We start from the raw sequence: 16,319 nt of genomic DNA, 5'->3' as shown, positions 1-16,319 counted from the left end.
CGCGTGCGCGATCGGCTTTTTTGTTTCCTCGTCACTTTTTTCCTCGACATGTGCGCTCCTCTTTCTTCTTTCGAAATTCATGAGTTATAAGAGTGCTTGGATTTTTTCGCTGGAAGACATGTGAACGAAATTGCTGTGTGTGTGTTAATTTTTGACGTGCTCGGTGACAAGTATTTAGAAATTTGGAGCAAATTTATGCTGTTATTGCCTGTGAATGCGTTCTGATTTGCATGTAAATTTTGGTGATTGCGAGCTTCGACTGAGATATACTTGAATGTTTAGATGTCTCCTGTGATTTATTTTTATTTACCAGACAACTATTTTTAATGATTGTGCATCAGCATAAGCTAATTGTCATCTACTTCAAAAAAGGGTTGTCGTTTGAACATACGAATCCCTGAAATTTGCAACCAAGTTTAACGAAAACTGTTAATTCCAAGTCAAAGTTGAAATTCCAAAAGTAAACAGAAATCTTCATGCACAGTTCGCAAGTGTCAAGTGTGAAAAAACAGGCATTTATACGGAAACGTGTCTCGTTCGAATTTCCATCGAAACACCGGATTTGTTTACTCTTGACTACGCGCATGCGCTCCACTTTGAATGTGCGTTACAAGCTCAGTCGTTTTTTTGTGTCTCGACGTGACTGAAACTGAAGCTTGACTCTTTTCGGGAAATAGTACAGAGACGTCAAGGACAATCGACTGGCCAAATTGGTTGCGTTTACTGGTGAGTTGCTTTACTTATTTTAATTAAAATTTCTGGTATACGCCATCCTTTTTTTCGCCAAATTTCAATCGAATTGTTTATTTATAGATTTATCGGAATACGAATTCGCGTTCTGAACAGATTCAATTGAAAGTTTTTACGCGAATACAGTAACTAATTATAGAGCGTTGAACTTGTGAATACATATATTAACATAACAGTATGTCTGAATATTATATTATACGACGTGAATTTTCATTGCGCGCATTGTACTTAACCTTGAGAGAATGGCATATATCATAATGTTTATACAATCTTCAATAATATTTGAAATAGTCGAAAGTGTTTTTCAAAAAATTTCCATTGCCATGAACTTGAAAAATCTTTATGTACATCCACGCATAATGGAAATTTTGTACTTGTGCGAGCGCGTTATGACAGTAGCCTTGAGCATCTCGCTGGAGCAGTCAAGTTATGCGAGTAGAATCTCTGTTAGCCGGAAACGTTTGTACATCAAGACAATGCCGCGATGAGTTTCTTTGCCGGGATTTATGTTCAGCTATTTCCATTGCTTCCTACATACACAAACTTTCACACAGACGTTTAGATTTAATTAATTATCGATAAGAAAAGAACTGGAATATCGATCATCGCACGTACTTTTACGTAATGCGAAGAAAAATATTTAACGACTATTTGACAATGTACTAATGGACACGTAACGCGGGCTATATTGACCATCGATAATGAAAATGACGTAACGTGAAAAGCAGCTTCCGTTAAAACGGCGCACGCTCGTAAAACTCTCAAAGTAGCGGCCATCGAAAAATCGCGCTTGGCACAAGACAATGTGTAATAATCGGCTTGTGCGTGCGCAAAAGCTTATTGTCCTGTCAGCTCTCCCAAGCGTTTGCAAACTCTATTAAGACTTTTGGCGCGGGCGAAAAAATAGAAATTGCGCAATATATTTTTGCGAGTGCGTCCACCGCGGAAAAATGCGCAGCCAGCAGAGTGCGCAATTACGGCGTTAATTGTTTATGCACACATGGTAGTAGCGAATGGGGGCGGCGGCGTAAGATCGTAAACAAAAAATCACGACTATCGACGCATTGTCAATGCAATCTAATTGAAAGGTACATTATGACGTTGTGTAGCGAGATTGCGAGGGCTGTCGATGGGAGACACGTTCCATTGACATGCAAATGAAGAATTCACGAAAAAAAGAAAAAAACGACAGCTCGCAAGAAAGAGAAGTCTTTTGTGTGTTCTCTCACGTTTGGAAAGTTTTCTTTTCCTCTCTCCAGATTACCGCGACGAGATACATAAAATGCGGAAGATGCCGGCGACGACGACGAACTATGCACGTGAGAAAATCGAGCGAATCGACTCTGACCATTTATATGAACTCGGTCTGCTGATGTTGCTTTGCGATTTGGCGATCGATCGCACTGCGCGATGAAAAATGTTTGATATGTTAATGGAAAACCGGTATACCTGCAATGGATTTAGCAATGGCTGCTGAATTGTCAGGTGGGAAAAAAATGAAACGCTTTCCTATGCCATTCACGTTTTACCAACATCAAGCATCTTTTGAAGAAAAATTGAGTCGTTAAATTATTTTTAAACGTTTCTCAACGTTATTACCTGTCAATGCAACGCTGCACAATAAAAGAGAACTTTAACGGAGATTTTACGGTTGGCTTTCGAACTCCTTATCTTTCGTAGATCTGAAAAAGATATGTTCTCACGTAGCTGTCAAATAACATTTGAATGCCGCATTAGTCTCAAAAGAAATAACAACAAAGAAGAAAAACTTCGGCAATTAAAAAACCAATGAAGATACAGCCTTGACCGCCAAAGTCTAATCACCGTGAATAATTTTTTAATTGTTTCAGCAGGCAACGCCGACGAGAAGCAATGAGCGAGGACGAACACGATCGACCCGTAGGCTTCTGCTGCTGCAGGTGGCTTTGAAAAAAGATAAAGAAAAGGAGACATCAAGGTGTGTACGCGTAACGACAGCCTCGACTTCCGGGCTTGTGCAGTGTATGATATGCTGCTGCATAAGCGAGAAGTTGAATAGCCCGAAGAAGAGTCGGAGAGTTTATAGAAGAGTGCCGTAGCCATGGCCTACGTCCTCTGGCGAGTCTTGATGAAGAAGTACTCCAAGGTGCGCCTCGGAATACGAAACTTTCCGGTGAGTGATACACTTTGTCGCGTTGCTCGCTCACTCTGCTCGGCTTTCACTGTTTTGCCACCGTACGTGTGTATATATATCTCCCCTGAAAGTTGTGCAATGCTCTGTACGGTGCATCGAGAGGAAAGTCGTCACGGTGTGACGTGTATATATATATATATATATATATATATATATATATATATATATATATATATATTCGTTTTTTTAGGGTGCGAGATGTTTAGCTCCCGTTAGTAAATAGAGCTGTCGAGGACATTTACATGGCGTGACGAGTTATTTCGTCGGAGCTCGCGATCCTTTGTGTTCGTACTTTCTTAAATTGAAAAAGAAATAGGTCGTTTTATTAATTTCGCGATAGCTGGAATTTTTCCACGTTTTGTCCCATTTTCCCGAATGCCCTACCGAAAGACGTCGTTACCGACGCTCGTGACAAACAACGTCGTTTAAAATTACATTACCGCTTTTACCCTTCGCGCAATTTTTCACAATACCAGAAACAGTCCCATTAAAACGTTGTTAGAAAACACTCAGTAGTCACCTATCTAAAAAGTGTAACGCTCGGGTACTCAATATCCAACAATTCACATAATTATAACCAAACTGATTCATTTGAAAGCATTATCTGACAAATTCCGAAGTTTGATTATCATCGAAGCCACGAGTCCGTGAAACTTTTGCGAACGATTGCTCCATTTCACGTAACACCGTGTCCCGCTAGTAATAATCTAGAATACACACTGTTAGTCTGATTAGTGCACAGATGATGGGTATACCCCAGCTGTTAATCTTATGCGCAGCGAGTACATCGAAAGCTAAGAGGCTCATAAAAGGTGCAACCGTCGCTTCCTTGACAATCTCTCTCTTCAAAATTACAGCTCGTCGACTTGGCGCCCTAACAGTAAATAATAAGGAAGCAGCGTGTTCTCTCATTAGGTATCCGGAATAAAGTCTGTCGACCGATAGACCGCTCAAAGATTTACGCCGCTTGCGTTGCAAGTTACAGACCGCACGCGAAATAGTTTCGGCGGAGGCAGGTGATGGATTACCTATAGAGTTCTGAGTAGTTTCTTCTTAGCGGAATACGCTCGAGGATGTTGAGAAAAGCTTCCTCTTCGGATTATTAAATTATACGCGTTTCCAGATGGTGCTGTGGCTTGTTAAGGTTTCTAGGTGAGAGCCGAGTGGCTGCTTTTCTTGTAAATTGATTAGTTTTGAGCGAGACGCGATATTTGACAACGATTCTTACGATTCTTTCAACGAATATTCAATATTGCCGTTAGAGATCGCTTTTATTTACCGTCGGCGAACAATCAATTAGCTAATTATTAAGGTCCGTTCAATGATATCTTCATCTTCAAAAGAGAAACCAACTATCGTTCAAATATTTGAAAAGTATCCAACCGGTCTAACATGATATTTAACAGATATTTGAAAACACGCTACAAAGCGACAATGACCGAAGACATCGCTCGTCGTTTTGTTTTCCGCGTTGCTTAGCATAGTACATCTGAAATCGTATGCAGATTGCAGCACGCGCGGTAATCGTCTTCGTGAGCCGAGGCGCGCGTAAAACGCGTAGCCTCAAGATGGATTACGATTGATCGGCGCGAGTGCTTTCAAAGAATATAAGTTGTTTCCATCATCAACACTTCCGTGCATATATTTTTCTCGATTCGCCTTCGTCGCCGCTCCGCGAGTGACTTGTAATCGTACGCGCGCGTTTTACCGTATTTAGGCTAACGATCGCACTTTGCCTTTGCTTCGCTCGTGAGAACTTTAACGAGATACATACACCAGCGTTGCCTCTGAGAATGATTGGCCGATGAGAATTTTTTTCTCTTTACTTCAAAGGATTGTCGATTATTTTTGTTATTTAGTGAGTGAATCGCACAATTTCTCTTACAAATGATTTCGTAAAAATTATTACACACGCCACAGAGTATTCCCGTTTAGCAACGCAACAAACACGTAGATTTATAAAAGCGATGAAATAATCTCAGCCACGCTGCTGCATTGTCCGATAAGGCAGAGAAGTGAAAAGCTGCATCGCCAATTCGAGAAAATTTGAAAGTAGATTCTTATCTTGGCGCAGCTTTTCCTCGAGTGCTCTCGGTAAGCTTCTCTGCGCGCAGTGCCTCAAATGCAGATCTTTTAATTGTCCTGGGAAACTGACATCTATAATGCACCTCACCTAGATCACAATAATTGGATTCGCTCTTGTAAAAGATATCTCTCGAGCGCGCACAACACCGACGGCAATTGTCTCGCAATGTTCCAAGCTCTCGCGTACTTCTGAAATTGCTTGATTTCTGTTATCATCGCTTGCGCGATGAAAATGCTGTAAAAACGAACACACGGGCGAAATCAGCTGCGATCGGCTTGTACATTCGATTAAAGAAAAAAAAACAGTCAGATCTACCGGGGCATACAGCGCATTACCGAGCTCGCAGTTGTGATCAGAGGCGCGGGTGTACGTGTAACGGGATGTGTCGAAGGATGCGGGCAAATTGAAAATTCCACGCTCCTCGCGCGCGCGGAAAATCGGTCAAATCCTTTGCGCAAAGACGCCCTCGAGATATATACTCAGCATCGATTGATTGTTACGGAGCGGCCTCGATTTTTCGGCCTATTATTACCGCGGCCTTTTTTTTTTTTTTTTTTTTTTATCTAGCCAACCAGATCTTGGCCAAGTTAGAGGAAACAAGAGAGTCTCGCGGATATTAGGAAGTTATCTTTTGTTCTCGAATGCAACGCATCTCCCATGTTTTCCGCCGATTCAATCTACCGCGTTTTATTGGACAATAATTGCTCTGCTCTGATCAACCGCCGGCGCTATACGAAATTCTCTCGCGAGTTTGTTTTCATTTTCAACTTATAACGCTGTGTTATTTAGATAGCGATCTTATGTGCGCAGTTACCATGTCTACACTTTCTACTTCGTTTATACCTCATTTGTATTTTATTAATTGCCTCGTGCCCGTTTTCAGATTGATCTGCACCTCTAACCATTATTTATAATTAATAAACGTAGAAAACTAAACATGGACATAGTGCAGGCTGTTTAGAAGCGACTCGATGCAGTCGGTTCAGCAACCCTCCAAAATAAAAGGAATCATCCGACCAATGTTAATATTCGAGCGACCACCCAGACGTAAGAAGCGATAACGACGTCGCGCACAACGTCTCCGAAAAATCTCTCATAATTATCGGGCTTCTCGTAAAACGCAAAAGACTGCGCTAATTGGATAATTGCGCATCCCAACGAAAAGCGCGCACAGCAGACCATGACGATTGCGCAGGCGCGGGCGCCGACTCGCTCGCGCGCAGCCAGCATTTGCACGCGCGCGGCGTTCACTTATTAAATCAACCGTATAACAATTCATTTGTCGATGGACTTGCTGCTGCTGCTGCTGCTGCTGCGGGTAGCGTGTACGCGCTGCCGCGAACGCGGCCATGAACCGCCTTGCTGACCTGTAAGTTGGACCCTCTTCGTAAATCCTATACCTGTGCGTGTTGCCGGAGCAAGGGGAACCTTTCTTTTTTTTTATTTCGCTCTCCTTTGCTTGGGAAAAAAAAAGAACTTTTCTGCCGTGCGGGTGGGTTCATAAAGGAGTACCATATGCCTTTGCGTGAAAGAGAAGCGGCGTCGTACGTTGGGATATATAGGATGCTGATTCAGCGCTTTGGTATATCCATCCACTACTTCCATCGTTTTTCCTGTACTTTTTTCGATCGACAGTGACTAATTATTGACAATTTGTGGCTATGGTTTTTCGTTTTTGGAGGGGAATGGGTTATTAAAATGCGCTGTTGGAGATGATTGGCTTGCGAAGGAAAAAACGTCAGAGAATGCGATTTTTTTATTTATCTTTATTTTGAGTCGCTAAACGATCAGTGTTTTACATGTAGATAACCAAATATGAATATCAAATTATGAATGAAATGAGAAAATTAAATTACGAATAATATTTCTTTAATCCAAATGGCAAGGTACCACTGGGTTTGTCTAAAGTCATTATTCCGTTGGCGTTTTCATTCATGAAACTACAATGATTTATCTATTGGCGTCGACTCTTCTATACAGGCAATGAAGAGCGGTTTCTGCGCCTCTGCATTCAACATTTCCAATTAATATTCATTCGAAGAACTCGGTCATTATTAAATGAAGTTGAAAGAAACGACTGCTAGTCGCGCATTCTCGCACTTGATCATCTCGATATTGTGTAAACGCTTTCGCGGCAGCAGCTAATGAGGTATCTATTTTCGCGCAGACCACGATTTTGCATCTAAAAAAAGAATGCGAAATATCGGCCTTGAATTGCAATTGAAGCCAATCGATGCGCGCATGTGTACACAGACAGTCATGAGGTCACTCTAAACTGCAACTTACGTGCCTCGTAAAAGATTCTTGTTCGCATCGCTACACTGGTACAATTGAAACAGAGTTATTTCCAAAATATGCGGTTATTTCGTGTAGGCATGCCGATATCGAGCTCGACAAATTGTCCAGCGGTCCGCCGCCAAGAAAGCGTTCGTTCCGCGCAGATTGGATCAGTCATTTGTTAGGATACACGCGCATGTGTCGCTAGTAATGTTTTGATATACGTCATAAATCAGCGAGCGGCGCGGCGCGCATCGTCGCCGTCAGTCACAAGGATAATAAATCTATGTCGCGCAGATGATATGCACGTCAGCGCGAATCCTCCTGTTTGAGCAGTTAAAAGGAATGATTTCAGATAGACGCGCGCACGTGTGTGCATATTCTTCGTACGATGCCATTGCGTAACGGGGCGCGGACGAGCGAGAGACATCACTCGTACGTACGTGTATAACCTGCGCGCCGTAAATATAGATAGATCCCACAGCTACGCGCATGCTTTGCGTTTATAAATAAGCCCCGATTTTGCCCGAGCGACACGTTGACTTTTACAGGCCTTTTTCAGCTTGCGGCAAGCTCGCCTGTTGCTCTTTCGTGGCGAATTCTGCGCCTTCTTGGATCTTGGACCTGCGAGTGCGTTATTTTTAATGAACGTCGGTTCGAGTCAACGCGATCGTTGTCTTGCTTTGAGCGCTCTCGAACGTGTCCACGGGCACGAATCCCTCATTCGGCCGTTGAAATGACGAACAACCAACGAAGGCACGCGCGTTCTTGTAGTCTCCGCGCGCGCGGTGGGTGCGAATCAACTCTGCTGCGATTCGCCGAAACGCACGCGCGAGGAAACGAGTTAAAGGAGAGAAAGAGAGAGGCACATTTGTAATTCGCGACTAATTGAAAAACTTTGGTGCGCACGCGCCCACCGCGCGGAAACTCGCTCGGAATACAAAAGTTGGCTTTGCAAACGATTTACGCGCTTTCAGCAACGCAAAAAAATTCACCTACCTCTCCCTGTCTGCTGCCTTATTAAGATTTCGTCATGGACTGCGAAATTCCGCGGACTTTTTTTTTTTTGCTTACTGGCATTTGTCTCGTTGAGTCTTTCTTTTTAATGGTTGACAGTTTGAGTGGTTTGCAGCGTAATGAATGCATTTCTTTAGTACTTGCGAACTGTTTGAAAACTTGTTTTTTCTGTTTGTTGGAAATTCAATAACAAATTTCAGTTTAATTTTTGATGTACAACGGAAGTAGTGGGCATCGAAAAAGCAATACTTTATGTTTTTTATCGTTTTTATATTAGACATACCAGTAAGTACAATTAAAGCGACTTGAATCGCTTTTTTCATATAATGTCCGTAAAATTGATTTTTGTTATTTGTTTATGTAGTGTACGCATATCTGAGGTTTCGTTTGTATTATAATTTGAAGATGGTGTTGCATAAACTTGCATAAAATATTTTCTTGGCTGAGAAAATAATCGTCTTATCAGTTATTTTCAGTTCCATTGCGTGGCCAAACATTAACAATCTCATTAATCGCATTCAAATGGCCAATAACACGTATATTCTGAACTACATATTACATATTTCCGAGATGAAAAATCGGCGCAGTAAATACACAAGTAAAGCCTTATATATACACGATTGAGAACTTTGCAAATCCTTATATTGAGATATAAAAGGTGTCGGTACGATCAAAATAAAAGAAAAGAAGGTGCAATTCATGTGAGCGGATAAAATGCTTTGTGTCCCTCGATTAACGATCGATTCTTTGATATTACCTCCCTTTGCAGGCGTTGCTCAACAGAGCATTTGTATGGTCGTACAAGGTACATAAACAGCAAGCGGCAGCACGATCGGCATGATTTTTACAGAGCTCGGCGGAATAAAAAAAAATTGGCGGCTTTAAATTGTCATTGTCGGCAGCGGCTTGTTCTCTGTGTGTGACTCTTAGGCGCATGATACAAATTCGATTAAAACGAATGATTTGAGTCCTTGGCGCGCAATGCCGCGGCTGTGCGCTACTTCAACATGTATATATATCGTCACGCTGCGCAGACTACATATTTAAGTACACGCTCTTCTACGTTGGAATGTTATTTTTATGTACTAACTAAACACGTTGGCTGCCCGTGCCGCCTGCTAATTTAGTCGTGTTTGAAGGTATTTTCGCGAGGCTGGAAGCGCGAAATATTTCCATATGGATGTTCTATCCCGTGAATAATTGCACAATCATCGATCCAAGTTGTGTTAAACTTTGCATACTTTTGTGCGTTATGGACTATGCTTATGTTGTCCATTTATCGCTAGTTTTTGGAATTCAAAGAATCCGAAATTTATTGAACAATATTAATGAAAGTAAGTGTAATAAGAGACGAATAGCTTCAAGATCGAACGAACCGTATGTAAATGTAATTATTTTTGTGTTATTATAGTGCTTATGAAAATTATAAAACCGTTCACACGTACGTATAGCTGTATAGTACTCGAGCAGCCGAATTGAGAAATCAAGGTTAATTGAAACTCCAAATCCACGACAATAAAATTAAAAAGAATCGGTGAAAAATCGAAAACAACTGAAACATGAACCGTTTCACACCAGAAAAAAAATTAAGCAATATCAGATCAAAGTAAGTACGAACAGCAACGGCAGTACAAATCCGCCGTTCTAAATAACCTAATTCCAATATAAAAGCAAGGCTCGCACAGATACTTATAGTCCTTTCACCCCAGGAGAGTTTCAGTCCCTTCGATCCGTAGCGGCGCTCGTGATTGCAGCTCTGAAACTCGAAAGGGACACATACACACGTACACAGGCTGTTTGCGCTTTAGCGATCAAACGCTTCCAATTAATTAGAAGCGAAAGTTTAAAGTGAAATTTCACGTATCTCGCTATTGTCTTACAACGCTCCGCGGCGCTCCACATCGTTGGCATACCCTTTCCACGCGCTTTTTACCCAACAGCACGTCAGACCTGAATATCCCAATCCGTGCGCCGGGTTTTTCCTTTCAAGGTTGAGGTTTCACGTATCTTGCGGTTTTTCGATATGATTGTGCATCGACGTGAACGCGCGACTTCATTATGTACTTGAGCTTGAGAACAGCACTTGCGGCTCGCTTGGGAAAGTGATGTTATTGTACGAAGCTTACTTCATTCATTAGTGCGTGCTGAAGTTTCCATTTTCAATATTCACTTCTTCGTCGTATTACATTTACACGCTATTCATCTTGCCAGCCAAAAAACAAACCACTAACAAGCATCGCAGTATACATCGACAAGGTGTACTCAAAAGGTGCGAAATAACGATGACTCCGCAATACATTATACGTTCCGCGCGTTTTTTTTCGCGTGAGCGGAGAGAGAGAGAGAGAGAGAGAGAGAGAGAGAGAGAGAGAGAGAGAGAGAGAGAAAGCAGGTGTTTCGCGAAGATGCTATTTTCTGTGCATGCAATGTCGAACTTGACCTTGTCCCCCCTCGCATGGAAATCGAAAGTAGCAAACCACTCTCTCGCGTGTGCGCGGGGGTTTCACGAAGTAGCCCGGAGACAGCTGACTTTCCGATTGGCTTCCTCGGTGTAATTACACCGGTGGCACTTGGCAAGATAAATCCTTTTATTTCCCCGTTGTCCCATCGCAAAGTCGAAAGATATCTGCCATACGCATTAATTGCGCAAGTCGATAGAGGGCAGTGCGCGCGTGAGCCTCGCCAAACGCCGTTACGGAAGGCGCAACGGTGCGCGGGCGCGGCGATGCACCTTTGAATTTTAATCAGACGCGCTTAATTCGGACATCGCTCACCGCGAGTTGGTGCACGTTCTCAGTCCGCGGAAGTCGTAAGCATTCGCCGGAGATCTTGTGTCGATTGACGCCACGTAAGGACCACTCGGCGAGTATGTGTGGGCAATTAAGGCAGTTTTTACCGCGAGCAAACTTGCGGAATGGCGCTATTGTGTTTTGCGCGGCTCCTCAACGTCGAGGAAGCACCGCGCATTCGTTTGCTTTCAGTTTATCGAGGGATTGTTGGCAGGCAAAACGGGGCTGCTTCTATGCTTCCGCTCTGTCAATGCGTTCGCAATGGTGTGTCGAAGTGAACGGCGACATTTGGATTGGAAGTACGTTTAATTAAAAATCTGTCGTGGCGTCGATAAATAATTTTCCGTACCGTTATCGACAAGACGTAACAAAGACAAGAAGCGTGATATTTAATACACTCCGGACGATGGTTTCCATGGGAAGCATCGGCAGAGGAACAATGCCTTCTGTGTAATTAGTCTCGTGTACTCTCCTTTTTTTCCTTCGTTTGCTTTTCTCCCGTATAACGAATCACGTATAAAAAGCAAACTCAATCAAGATTAAATCTATTTTTTTATCACTTGAAGGGCCTAAATCAATTTTACCAAATCGTTCGATAGACTATGATTTCCTCACCATATACTTAACCTGTTTACGGCTTCAAATTTTGTAATTTTCCGTGCTCATGCGCGGATACTAAAGTGTACTTTTTTTTCCCGCGTTGCATCACCGTCAAGTAACTTCATGGAAGTGGATTAAAATTCCTACTTCTTTTCTTTTTCATTTCGATCATTGTCTATGTATTCTTTTGACTTTCTATTTTCAAATCACGAGACTTATGGCAAAATAAAGAAGAAAATATGTGCCTCCGGACTCGTTTGCAAGTAAGACAGACTGTGATAACGAAAAAGGAAGAAACAAGAAACAAAGAATGAGGCGCCGGCAGTATACATAATAATAGCAACGCTCGGCGAAGAGAGTTAAAAGAGATCACGATGCTTATCATGGTTTATTACGTTATTAAAACCGACCAGTTCGCGCTCTAACTGTGCGAAGGATGTATCCTCCTCCTTCTCCCGCCCGCGCGTATGATTCTTAACTGCGTTTGTTCATTCGTTCGACTCCATTTACTGACGGAAAGTAACGAGCTAACTATTATTTTTATTTTTTCAACGGCTTATAATTGTTGATACTTTCTGTTTTTTTTTCATTTGAAGTACATCGCGAACTTTTGATTAATATTTACATGATAACTGCGAGTTGATTCAAGTACTAGTTAATGGCTTGCGGTTAATGTCTAATTTCCAGTTTAGCAAACGTTCCATTACTACGAATATATTTCGAATTGGTGAAGCTCGAGTGGAACAATTTTTTAAAATTTATCACAAGTTGAGTAAAACTATTGCAAGTATTTTAGGTCTTTATAACTCAAGGGTAGTTGACGTTAGTATTGGATAATTCTTCTGACCTTTCCCAAAAATGTCCCTATTTATCCATTACTGTGTACGTATTCTAAACTGGGCGATACGCCGACAACTTTGCAAGATAATTTGTTTTTCAATTAAAGAAAAAAAAACAGAAACAATAAACGCTGCACAATATCAGCGGAACAATGTCAAAAAGTAGAAGAAGAGAAGGAGACGCGAAGTGAATGGTTGGCAAATTGTTTCCCGAGTGCGCGCTTGCGCTTGCCGGAGCGGCAATACAGCGCTGTGTAATGAATCATCAAACTTCCGCCGCGGCACAATTTCAATTGGTACCAGTCGCCATTCGACTTTTCCACACTTCCTGCGTTGAGCGATTTTGTGTTTGGGAATTACTCGCTTCGGTGCTCGCACGCACACGTTCTTCCGAATTCGATCGGTAGGGAACTTGCGCTACCTTGTCGCGTGTAGCTTTTGCAAACGGTTTCGTTTTGCCAGGATTACATTTACCGGAAAGTCATCGCGATCTAATCTCTGGAGAATTACCTTGCACGCGCTGATATTTTTTTCATGAGAGAAAGTTTTCTAACAGCGTTGTCGTGCGGCTGGCGAAAAATTGATCGCACGGGTCGGAGCGGCACAGAGATCTCAAAAAGCAAACAAAGACTTGCATCGTGGAATACAGATCGCGCATGTCTAATGAGAGAAGACGTTTGTCGTGATACCCGGGTATTATGACTTCGGCTATTTTGATTTTTCAATCGAGGGAGGAATTTACGACTTATTGTTATGCGAACGTATAGACAATGTGGAATTTCGATTTTGCCGTAATCTCGTTATTCGTATTTTAATAAATGAAAAACTATCAACAACTATTTAGCAATCAGGGCGTATAGATTACAGATTGTCAATACTGAAGTTATTCTATTAAAATTTCTAGTATTCAGTATTTCCAATTTGCGATGTAAATAAATTCAGCTTGAGCATTTATGTTGTGTAGTGAATAACGTATGCGGCGTATTTTTCGAATCACCTTCTTTTCTAAAACTTATTAATGGTAGTCATTAGCAATCAAGCAACCGATCAATGGAAAGGACGGGCATTAATTTGAAAATTTGAAAAGAATGAAAAATGCTCAATTTCGATTTTAATGTTATTAATACATTCATTGAAAATTACATACATCACAAACACGATTCAAAGCACTTCTTTCAATTTGTTCTTTTGACCACTTTCAAGTAAAATTAATTAAATGACGCCATGACCAATAGAGGTCTTATGATTGATTAGCTATACGTTTTTTTAACTTTAAATGTAGAGAATTAAATTAATAACTCTTTATGAGTTTGATTTTCATGTTTAATTAACACGATACTTGTTTTCTTGTGGATTCAATTTTATATACAAAATCTCTATAAATTTATCCTTAGCATGAAAATTATAATTATCAGTTTTGTAAAATGACGCTGAATTGATCGATAGTAAATTCAAATGGAATAACACGATGACGTTGGCTATTAAAAAATAACCGTATGTACAGATAGTTCTGAGACATGACACGGTCACAAAATCAATCGGCACTTTCAACCTATAAGAAAGCAAAAAATATTGCAATGGCGTTTATGTTCGAAGAAATAATGGCAAATTTACCGTCATTAAAATATTTGCAAAGTAGTCTTTCGCACAATTTACATTATGGATTTCCATGCAAATGCACTTACGTGGAATTCCAATTTAATGACGCGAAACTCCTAAGCTACAAAGACGACGATCTCCAGCAGCGAAATCGCGAGTAAATAAGTAAGTATGCTCTCTCACTCTTTTGCCAACTCCTCTGAGATCAAAGCGTGCAGGTATCAATTAGCCATGCAAATGCGCGATAAGCGCAAATAATTGCAGAGTCCCGAATCGATCCGACGCCGCCGCCGTTACCGCGCGCAAAGCGAACCGCCGGTTATTTGGATGAAAATTAAAGAGCGATTTCTCCGTAGTAAACGTGTGCACTCGTCCACCAACACAGAGAAGACAATGAAATTGTCGCTTTGCTTGAACAATGAAGCCGCGGCATACACGTTTTACTCGCGCGAGCGGAGAAAATGCAACTCTGGAAAAAGAGGTTAGATCGGAGAAGCGGCGGTTTTGCCCATCTTCTCCCGTTCTTTTTTCCGCGACGTTGATGTGTAATCTGCAAAAGCTTTTGCCATTGCTGCACGTAAAAGCAAAACATAGTTGTAGTTGAAAAAAGAGCGCGCTACCGCTGTTTTCTTAGTAAAATATCTAGCGCCTTGTTTCACCGTAGACGAAAGTGTACGTGATAATTAAGATTTTCGCGGGGGGAAGCTCGCAATCGCGACGCGACTCTCAGGCGATGATTTTTCAAGTCGTCTTTCCAGCTTGGATTACTGGTCCTCGATTCAAGTAAGTCAGAAATAACGACCGAGCATTATATTTCGTTTGATCGTCAGCTCGTCGCATCGCCTCCCTCGAATTAAAAAAAAAAGACCGGCCACAGCCCTGTCTGCACCCTCGGCCAAGCTAACAGCAAACCAATCCGGCCTACGGCTCATACATCAAACTCGCCCGAAAAGAAGCATCTGCGCGCGCGTATACGCAGCGAGGTGAGTCACGAGGCATTAATATTTCGTCGATGGTTCGTTTCGCAATTCGGCTGGCGGTTTTCGCCCTTCCCACCTTTCCGTCCGGCGGCGCGGCGCCAGCGCGCGCGATCGTTCATAGAGAAACAAAAGCTCGTCTCGCCCATACAGCGCGATTGGATTTCATGCTTGATTTGACGACACCGACGACTATATAGGCAGTGCAGGCGCGCAGGTGTGACGACTCGATCTACCTCGGCATTTACACTGTGAGCGCTTACGTCAGTGCGGCTTGCTAAAGTCTGGACCCTCTTTCAAGAATACCTTCGTTAAGTATTAAGGACGAGATACTCGTCGCGTTCAAGTTCTATTAGTATTATTTTATAATATTCAAGCCCCATATGAAGTGAGTGTTTGGTAAAACGTGATAAACTAACAAGCCCGATTTTTTTAAATCTAAAAGTACTAGCAAAATCATCAATACAAATTTTCAAATGCTCTTACACGCCAAGTTTTTTTTTATTCCATTGAATATTTTTAATACAGTTGAGTCCGATGTGGTCAGTCAATCTGGCAATAAATTACCTGTGACCGAAATTCGAAAAAAATAGTACTTTTATAATTATGGATATCTTAACATCGTTCACTTGTATTGAACAATGATTAGAGATTTACTATACCTTGTTATCGTATACATGTTGTCAAAATGGTGTAAATATTATATAATAACTATGGTCGACAATTTTTAATGTTCTATTTTCCAAAACTTCGAACTCTCAAATTTGTTCAAATTTAAATTCCATCAAAAACCGGGAAAAATTCTTCTAGCATTCGAAAATCTTTGAGAAATCTCAAACCAATCGATAGTCATAAGAGGGCGGCCTGTAGCTTTTTAAAGTTTCGGAAGAACCGTTTTTAAAAGTTATGATGTTATTTTCAAATGAATTAGCTGCTCGAGATAGAGGAATGCTTTGTACGAGTTTCAAAACTGGAATTATTTAGACGACGAAGTAGATGAAAACCTTTTCTGTGGAGTAAAGAAAATTTGCCGCTTTAATTTTCAGCTTCATAGGCTGATTTGATCGATAAATAAATGAATCTGACGAAAATTCTAAGTAGCATAAGAATCTTTGAGGAAATTTCAACTGACTAAAGTTTAACGTTTAAAATATGCTGGACTCGGATAAACTGTAGACTTGAAACGAATCGAATTGAAAGCAACTTGCGGAA

General features: G+C 41.4%; 1 protein-coding gene across 1 annotated transcript in view; it reads left to right on the top strand.

Annotated features, from left to right (window-relative positions):
• LOC131672382 (uncharacterized) overlaps positions 1-16,319 on the top strand; it is a gene marked incomplete at its 3' end in the record, with an annotated part of 198,591 nt that continues 182,272 nt past the window's right edge. The window contains exons 1-2 of the mRNA XM_058949573.1: positions 1-726; positions 2,601-2,902. Of these exons, the coding sequence (XP_058805556.1) occupies positions 2,831-2,902 (72 nt within the window). The remainder of the gene's footprint in view (positions 727-2,600; positions 2,903-16,319) is intronic.

This window comes from Phymastichus coffea, unplaced genomic scaffold, assembly GCF_024137745.1.
Source record: "Phymastichus coffea isolate CEN01 unplaced genomic scaffold, Cenicafe_Pcof_1.1 PCOF00149, whole genome shotgun sequence".
Classification (NCBI taxonomy): Eukaryota; Metazoa; Arthropoda; class Insecta; order Hymenoptera; family Eulophidae; genus Phymastichus; species Phymastichus coffea.
This window is presented reverse-complemented; position numbering and strand designations above follow the sequence as displayed.